Source organism: Prunus dulcis, chromosome 6 (assembly GCF_902201215.1).
Source record: "Prunus dulcis chromosome 6, ALMONDv2, whole genome shotgun sequence".
NCBI classification, from domain to species: domain Eukaryota; kingdom Viridiplantae; phylum Streptophyta; class Magnoliopsida; order Rosales; family Rosaceae; genus Prunus; species Prunus dulcis.
The window spans coordinates 10007015-10016123 of NC_047655.1; the positions used below are offsets into that span (position 1 = coordinate 10007015).

The following is a 9109-nucleotide window of genomic DNA, read 5'->3' on the forward strand; positions in this document are numbered from 1 at the left end:
GGAACATATATAATGTAAGATACTGAAACCAAATGAACTCTTACTTCCAGAGGGAACAATATTTCCAAGTAGGAGAATAACTACTACAAACCCATTTTAAGTCTATTAACAACTTAAACCTTTCTATCGGTGGTCCTCTGCTTCTCCCTAGAAGAATGCAAACCATATGCCTGTGTGCGCCCTTAAGATTCCAAAAGGCCACTTTAATTTCACAGACATGGAATTAGAAAATAGAGATAATTTATGACATCAACAAGCATGAGCGTAAGAAGGCTCTCCCCATCCATGTGACTGTCTTATAGTAAACCTATGAAAGCTTTCCCCATTTAGAAATTATAATGCCTAATAGCTCAACATTACTCAATGCAACAATGCAGCATCAGAAACACTAGATGAGAAAACCAATTGCAACCATAATAGCTGTTAATCAACAACAGTATAATTCACACTGCTTTGAAATCCTAAACATTCAATATTTACCCAACTTTGACAAATACCCATTACAACTAAATCAAAAGGCTGAATTTCCCAGCTAGCATCAACATTACCAAAGAGTTAAGGCATAGCAAAAGCACAAAAAGGAAAAAAGGAAAACAAAATGCAAAACCCAACTACTATCACAAACAAACGAACCAAACTAACCAGTAAAGAACTGCGGGAATTTGACGGGTAATATAACTGCCTCTTGCAAGGCCTGCTTGGCACTCTCCAAACCAGCCACATCGTTCCATTTCACATTGGGCTTTTCCCTTATAATCGCCGAATTGAGCCCGGCCCGGAGCTTAGCCTGCTCCGGATCCTCACCGTCGCCGCCCTCCCCGTCTTTGGGTTTGGTCTTGGGCCTGGTGGCCACTGCCGCATCCCCGTTGGATGCAGGCCCGGGGCCGCCGTCATCCAACACAGCACGAATCTCCTCGGCGCGGCGCAAGTACTCGGTGAACTTCTGGGTTATGGCTTCCTTGATCTTAGGGTTCTTCTCGTACTTCAAGTGGGTCTTGAAGTATTCCAAGGCGTTCATGTACAAAGGGAACGCCTTGGCGAAATTTCCCGCATTATCTTCCTGTACGGCTTGCTTCACGTACTCTATCGCTTGCTCCTTGAAATTGCTATACATTTCTGTGGCTCTTCCCTGACCGATCACACATATAAAATTCGAAATTCCGGAATCGAAATCGAAATTGAAAAGGGGAGGTAAGGAAAAAAAACCCTAGGGTTTGAATAATTTCATCCGATGGGTGATTTTAAGAGAAAATCGGGGATCGGAGGCTGGTTTCCAGGTGCAGAAGCCCTAGATTTTACTTCTCCGTTGTTAAGACTTGTTTGTTTCTCGGGAAAAAGAGTTAAGAACGGAGGAGAGAGGAGAGGATTGGATTGTGCTTGTAATTTTACTTTTGTCAAGAGGACGCGTTTGGAAAACGGAATACTATTTAGTCCATCTGTTTTGCACGAGGGAAGGTTCGTTCTTTCTTAATGGAATTTTCATCTCCCAAATAAATAGAAACTTCGAAAAATGAATGGTGGTAGAGAAATCTTCTTCAAATTAATGTTTGATTATCAAAAAATGGGTATTTAAATTGCCGTACGGGCCAATATGGTCTAACTTAATGAAAAATACTTTTGTATATTATGTTATGTTAAAATGGATTTTTTAATAAAATCCTCTTATTTGTAACCCTTGCATTCAGTTTGAAAAAAAAAAAATTAAGTAAGTAAAATGCCTTTATTATTTTTGTTTCACGAGAGGCAAGAATTCATCTTGAATTTAAGTAGTACTAAAAACCCCCCTTTTGAAACCCCCCTTTTGAGTAGTTAAAATTCTTAAAATTTAAATAGTAGTCAAAACCGCCTTTAAGTAAGTGGTTAAAATTCTAAAAATTAACAAAATATTGTGACTTAATTTATCTTTCTAACATATCATTATTGGTTTATATTAATACCATAATTTTAATTTGTGATATTGCACCTTTGCTAACATAGAAATAATGACCCAATAATTTGATATAATTTTTTTTTTGTTGGGAATGTGATCAAATTAGTTAATGTAGTTTAGGCCTTCTTCAATTGAATCCTTTATAGTTTTAGTTCTTTTTTTCAATTAGATCCTTGTAATAATCTTTTGTCAACAATTAATAACAAATTTTATAATAACGAAATGGTGACACTCCAAACCCACATGAGGAGTTATTCAAATATGAGGACATATAAATACAATATGAGGCATGCATTGAGTTTATTTATTTTTAGCTTGATACCCTAATTAAGTTTAGGTTTTACTTAAGGATAAGTTAGGTTATAACTTCAAGGAGAAACAATAATAATTGTCATAATATTACATATCAATGATATCATAGTTAAGGTTCTCTTCATAATAGATGCGTTGTTGAGCGCCGGTGGTAGAAAAGTGAAAGAGATGGGAAAGCGAGACAAGAAACAGAGACACCAGCCAAGAAGAGCTGCCTTTCACTACACTGAAGAAGACGAAGAAGGTGTTGGTGATGGTCATTATGAAGGTCACTCCGCTTCGAAGCACACACTTTCTGAAGAAGAGGAAGAGGAAGAAGAAGAAGAAGAAGAAGAGGAGGTTGATGGAAAAGAGGAAGCTGATGAGTACCCATCAAATGATTTGCCTTCAAAATTTCTTCTTTATCAACAATCTGTACAGGTTTGACCCGCTTACTACATTTTAATTGATGACATTTTTGATTGCTGATATGGGAAAAGTATAAAGAATGCCAAACAGTTGGATAAGGAGGAAAAAAAAAAAATTAAGTAAACCCGAGTCACCTGAACTTAGTGCAGTTATTTGTTTTTGGTGAAAAGTTGTCAAAATTAAAATAATTTATTGGAATTGTTGATTATCTTTTTGTTTCTTCCCTTCCCTTAACACCCAAATGAATAATTTTATGTGGTTCTTCTAGAGGAGATTTCAGGTGTGATTAATTTGTAATTTATTTCATATGCAGTCACCAAAGGGAGACATAAGCTATCTGCAGAAGTTCTTTTTGATGTATGTGGGTGGGAGGTTACCTCTCCATCTCCAAGAAGATTTCTGTGGCACAGCCCTTCTTAGGTACATCAATATCCTTTTAATTGACATATCTGAACGGAGGTGATGAACTATTTAGGGAACATTTGACCTAACTAGAAGCTATATGGTTGCCATTTTGGTGCCATTTGTTGAGGAATTAAGTAGGTTTTCATAAAGATTGTTTCTTTATTTAAACATCACGGCCAGTAATATTATAAGCGGTTAGTTGCCATTTCAGAAGAAGATGAAGTAGGTTTGGCTGTGACCCCCAAATCCCAGAAACTCCTTTGAAGTTTTATATAAAACCTGAAATCTGTGTATAAGTTCATAAACTTTTCAGCTATTGAACCTCCCAATATATAGAGTCTAGCTCTGTCTCAGCCTATGTTTCTGGAAATTGTCTTGTGGGTTATGGAGATTTAGTGCTAATGAGGTAATGCAGATTAGTTATGAGAAGATATGGTGGTTGCACAACCAGGTTGGCATTCTTTACATTGTCAGGGGTCATATACATTTACCTGTTCTAATTTCTTTCAACTATGATAAATAACTAGTGTGGTGGTTTGTTGCTAGACTTCTTTTTGAGTTATAGTTAAGGTATCCATTGCCGCTATGTGGAGCTGCAAATTGTCCATTTCATAAGCTAAAAATAATTAAGTTCTCAGTCATAGTCCATACACAGTCTAAAGACCTAACACTAACTCTATGTTTGACAGTGCAGAATGGCTCCGGACTGATACAAGAAGGACTGCTGTAGGGTTGGATTTAGATGTTGAAGCACTAAATTGGTGCATGGAGAACAACATAAATAAAGTTGGGGCTGATGGATATTCCAGAATGTCCCTCTTTCATGGGAATGTCTTGCAACCTCTTGAGGCCAAACTAGTTGAATTCGAGCCCCAGGAGCTGATAAGAAAGGTGTCACTCACTGAGAACAAAGATAATTTGGAGAGTGATGAAGGTGAATCTACTCTTGCTGAGGGCTCTTCTTCCTCAAATGATGAGAAATACTTGAGGAACCATCTGTTGCCTGCGAGAGATATTGTGTGTGCTTTCAACTACAGCTGTTGTTGTCTCCATCAACGTTCTGAACTGGTTCTGTATTTCAAGCATGCTCTTGATGCCTTGTCGAAGAAAGGTGGAATATTTGTAATGGATTTATATGGTGGTACATCCTCAGAGTGCAAGCTAAGGCTTCAGAGGAGATTTTCCAATTTTACGGTACAAAAGTTATTTTCAATATTCCTTACTTTTATAGCATCGTTTGTACTCCATTAAAAACTTAGTGTGGGTGTGGAAGAGGAATGAAAAGGAAAGCAATATGAAACATATGGAAAATAAGCTCTATATACATGCATACATATATAGATATTGGGATCCTCTGTGCCAGATGCCTGAACTTTTTTAAGTTCTGGATGCATCACAGATTGATCGACCAATTGATATCAATGGATAGGCAAAGCAAAATGTTGTGAAGTTTTGTCAACCAGATGGATTGGTATGGGGTTTTTGTGTTTTTTTTTTTTTTTGTTGGTATTTCTCATTCTCGAGAGTGTTGATTACTTTAGGGTCCCAAAACCAGAGAGGTATACCATAAGAGATGAATGGGTGCCGATCAATTGATAAGGAAAAAGAAAACTGACAAAAATTTACACAGGGAAGCTTACATATATATACATATATGTATAATACGAGTGTACATAAAATTTTTAACTGTTTAAGTTTCCACTTGAGTATCTAGATAAATGCATATTATTATTAAAAATAGGCATGATGTTATATTCAATAGGAGTTACACTACTAGCCCTCCAAACCCTACCCCTGGGATCATTTTTGTCACTTCTCTTCCTGCCAATTTCCTTTTCGCTTCACAAGCAACGCTGCCGTGGAGCCCCAAGGGTTTTTTTTTTTTTTTTTTTTTTATATTTATCTTCCTCCCCTTCATGGCTGGTGAATTATCTGTTACTTGAAGATGCAAAAGCTACAATATTTCATAAGAAGTGGAAGTCTATGTTTTCTTTTAGCAGATTACTATTTTTGGGGTAAAATTTTTAGCACATTACCATTAAGTTTAATAAAGAACATTTAGGGACTATCTAAATAGTTTATGTGGTCTCACCTCTATGATGGAGAGCAGATCAAGTCCTATGACTAAATATTCTTTACTTGCAAATATGTCTATCATAATTATTTAAATTGCTATTGGCTTGTGCAGTACGTTTGGGAGCAAGCTGAGTTTGATATCATTGAGCGCAAGACAAGGATTAGCCTCCATTTCCATCTCCAAAAGCAGCAGAAGAAAATTCAACATGCATTTTCATACAGTTGGAGGCTGTAAGTTGTTTTGTTTTTCTAGTTACTGGTCTTCTATATCGATATCGTAAAGGAATATTGAGTGTAGGCTTCATGATGAATATTTATTAGATCTTGTATTCGTGGTGAATTCTGAATCGTTTAGAGGCAATTGTTTCATATGCCCAGGTGGTCACTGCCTGAGATTAAAGACTGCTTAGAAGAGGCAGGATTTCAGTCTGTTCATTTTTGGCTGCGGAAGATGCAAGACAGCAGAGATATCAGAAAAACAGAGGGTTTTGGTGTCGGGCGTGACATTAAGTATGAAGAGATTAAACATTTTCAGCAACAAGACTCATGGAATGCATACATCGTAGGTGTTGCATAGCTCCATGCATCAAGTAATCTCTGAGTTGAGGTTGCATTCAATTGCTCTGACCAAAAGTACCTTAGTTTTCCAATAATTAGGTGCTGAAAAGCTGCTTTCGAAAGCTAGGAACGTTTATGTACTTCAAAAGTTAGCTTGCAGTCTTCACTGTGAATTTTGGTACTTGTTACTGTTTCACTTAATCTCACAGTTAATGTTCTGAAATTTTCCATTTGGGGCACCTTGTTCTGAAATTTCCTGTTAGAGAGATGTCATTTTATCTTATTTGGAGGAAATGTTTTTGAACAAATAAGGAGGAAGACTATTCACAACCTTGGTTTAAAATGCTAACTGATGCAGCTATAATTGAGTTCTGATTGCTTTGCATAAAAATTGTTTTCGGAGTTTGGTAGAGTGAGTTCTCTGTGCTATGAAAAACAATTTGGGATCTTTTCCATTTGGTAGAGTGAGTTCTCCGTGCCATAAAAATTGTTCTGAAATTTTCCATTTGGGCACCTTGTTCTGAAATTTCCTGTTAGAGAGATGTCATTTTATCTTATTTGGAGGAAATGTTTTTGAACAAATAAGGAGGAAGACTATTCACAACCTTGGTTTAAAATGCTAACTGATGCAGCTATAATTGAGTTCTGATTGCTTTGCACAAAAATTGTTTTCGGAGTTTGGTAGAGTGAGTTCTCTGTGCCATGAAAAACAATTTGGGATCTTTCTCGAAGGTAGGTCATGGTTCTAGAGTAATGCTATAACTCGTGTGCCGGATGCATTAATGGTACGTTTATTAATCTGTAATTAGATTATGATGAATTGAATTGAGGAGGAGTTGGATTGAGGAGAATTAGATCCCGGATTCCTATTGAAATTGTTTACTAAATCATTGGGGAGAGTTAGATTCCGAATTCCCATTGAAGTTGTTTACTTAACCATAAGGAATTAGGGTACTAAAATGTCCTCGTTGTTGGGTTAAAATAGATGGCAAATTTGGAATTGTTAAAATTGTGTGAGGATATAGAGGGTATAAAAGATGAATTCCTACTGGGTTAATTCTCCAGGAAATTATGGCTAGTTTGGGATTGCTAAGTTGCTTATGCTGTGCTTTGAAAATAATTAGTTGTAAAGTAAATCAGCTCCATGTTTGGTAAACAATATTTTTAAAGTGTTGTTAGTACAAAAAGTTGTGTCAAAATCATTTAGTAAATTTTAATATGATGATGTTGTAACTGTGAATAATGACTAAAATAGATATGATGTTATGCGCTAGTCATGTGGTGGTAGAGGTGGTGGTAGAGGTAGTGGTGAAAGAGATAGAGGTGAAGGTGGTGGTGAAAGAGGTAGTGATGAAGGTGGTGGGGATGGTGGTTGTGAAGGTGGAGGTGGTGGGGATGGTGGAGGTTAAGAAGGAGAAGAAGGTGGCAACATGGTGGTGGTGGTGAAGGCGGAGGAGGAGATAGTGGTGGCAGTGGTGGTAAAGGTTAGGTGGTGGTGGAGGTGGCAGAGTTGGATGTAAAGGTGGAGGTGGTGTTATTTTTAAAAATTAATGAGGTATTTTGAAAATATAAAAAATTCATTAAAGGCTTATTTCTGCTTCTTTTGAAAGTAGCTTTGAAAAGCAACCTAGAGCTTGTTTCTAAAAGTTGCTGTCAAAAGGCCACTGTTTTAAAAATAATCAGGATATTTTATTTTTACTAAACATATTAAACAACTTAACTTTAAAGGAAAGCGAATTTTTGGAGGAAAATAAAAATAAAAAAAATCCCAAACGGGGCCTTAGAATACCACCTCCCACCCAAAAATTCAATTCCTCCAAAATCATAAATTCAATTCCTAATTTTGTATGAGTCCCACTTATTATTTAGTTCCTTGATATGAAATAAACACAAAAATCCTCCATAAGTAAAATTTAATTTATGATAAGAATTTCAATTCGTAATTAGTAAACACCATAAAATAACCTTGTCCATTTGACACCTTTTACTCGTGACATTTTAACAATAACCAATTGTAGCCTTGGATGGGCAAACAAGACCCGGATGGTCAAAACCAAAACGGGACCCACTCCGACACCAGTACCGGACCCCACAAGAAAACGATATGGGCGGCCCATATTTACCCTTTGGACCGAGGCTGGTCCAAAATGGCGTAGGCGATTAAAAAATAAAAACACCCCGGCGTGGCTTAAACGACTTCCAGAAAGACAATCGATATTTAATTACTGATTTGAAATTTTTTGAATGGCCTTAGTAAAACCCCTTTTTTGTCTATTTTACGCGCATTAATAAGAAACCGCCAGGCAGATTCAACAGATAAACCAGCGTTTGGTAGGAAAGAAAATTAGAAAGAAAAAGAAAACAAAAAAAACAAAAAAAGAAAGGAGAGAGAAGAGAGAAAGAAGCTCTCTGGAATTTTCTTTCCTTTGAGGACCAGGAATCCCAATCCCAAGGAACCGCCTCATTTCCTTTTTCTCTTCTTTCCTGGTTCGTTTGGGTTTCCTCTCTCTCCCTCAATATATTTATTCACCCTTCCAGATTCTCTAGTTCTCCCCCAAGAATCGTCTACGAACATTCGGATTTTGAATTTGCCTTCTTAATTCTCTTTCGCAGAGCATTAACGAAATCAAATCATCCATACAGGTTATTGTTTGATTGATTTGTTTCTCTTCTGTTTGAATAGGCAAGGATCTGTTTGGTTCACGGGAAAAGTTGACAGGGATCGGATATTTTCCATAGAAAATTAAATAGTTTTTCTTTTTCCTGTGGTTGCAGAAATCGAAATCGAGATGGCGGAAGAACATCGGTGCCAGGCTCCGCAACTATGCGTCAACAACTGCGGCTTCTTTGGAAGCCCAACGACGCAGAACTTGTGTTCCAAATGCTACCGTGACTTGCAGCTCAAGGAACAACAGACGCTCGCTCTCAACCAAACCTTAATCTCATCCGCCTCTGCCTCCTCTTCCTCCCACTCGTTCTTGTCTCCGCTGATCTCTGCGTCGCCGTCGCACGACGCGCGGGTGGAGCGCGTGGTGGAAACGAAGGAGGAAGAGGAGAAGGACGTGGAGGAGGTGCCGGCAGCGGGGCAGGCGAACAAGTGCATGACGTGCAGGCGGCGCGTGGGGCTGACGGGGTTCAAGTGCAGGTGCGGGATGACGTTCTGTGGGACCCACCGGTACCCGGAGCAGCACGCGTGCGGGTTCGACTTCAGAGCGATGGGGAAGGAGCAGATCGCCAAGGCCAACCCGGTCGTCAAGGGCGAGAAGCTGCAGAGGATCTGAGAATTGTCAAAAATTGTCAGGGTTATAATGGTCTTTTTACTTTCCGTTGTTCGGGAAATTTGTCGGTCGGGGTCTTTCTTTATTGCGTGGTCGGTCCTTGTAAAAATTTAATTTAATGATAATTTAATGGTTTCACTCG

The 9109-nt window shown here is 38.1% G+C and overlaps 3 protein-coding genes across 4 annotated transcripts; 2 read left to right on the forward strand and 1 right to left on the reverse strand.

The window, feature by feature from the left end:
• Positions 1 to 606: 606 nt before the first annotated feature.
• Positions 607 to 1502, reverse strand: LOC117631576 (protein SUPPRESSOR OF K(+) TRANSPORT GROWTH DEFECT 1). Its single transcript, XM_034364810.1, has one exon. It carries the CDS (start codon positions 1112 to 1114, stop codon positions 638 to 640), a length of 477 nt encoding a protein of 158 aa, XP_034220701.1. The 5' UTR covers positions 1115 to 1502; the 3' UTR covers positions 607 to 637.
• An 843-nt stretch (positions 1503 to 2345) lies between these two features.
• LOC117629667 lies at positions 2346 to 5941 on the forward strand. 2 transcript variants are annotated; one of them, XM_034362234.1, is made up of 5 exons: positions 2346 to 2662; positions 2964 to 3070; positions 3745 to 4249; positions 5244 to 5362; positions 5510 to 5941. In XM_034362234.1, the coding sequence occupies exons 1-5, from the start codon at positions 2411 to 2413 to the stop codon at positions 5706 to 5708; spliced, it is 1182 nt and encodes a 393-aa protein (XP_034218125.1). In that variant the 5' UTR covers positions 2346 to 2410; the 3' UTR covers positions 5709 to 5941. The 2 variants fall into 2 exon arrangements, with proteins under 2 accessions (XP_034218125.1, XP_034218126.1); XM_034362235.1 differs by lacking the exon at positions 2964 to 3070 and having other exon boundaries at positions 2368 to 2662.
• Positions 5942 to 8005: 2064 nt separating this feature from the next.
• Positions 8006 to 9109, forward strand: LOC117629521 (zinc finger A20 and AN1 domain-containing stress-associated protein 3-like). Its single transcript, XM_034362026.1, has 2 exons — positions 8006 to 8332; positions 8465 to 9109. Exon 2 carries the CDS (start codon positions 8479 to 8481, stop codon positions 8968 to 8970), a length of 492 nt encoding a protein of 163 aa, XP_034217917.1. The 5' UTR covers positions 8006 to 8332; positions 8465 to 8478; the 3' UTR covers positions 8971 to 9109.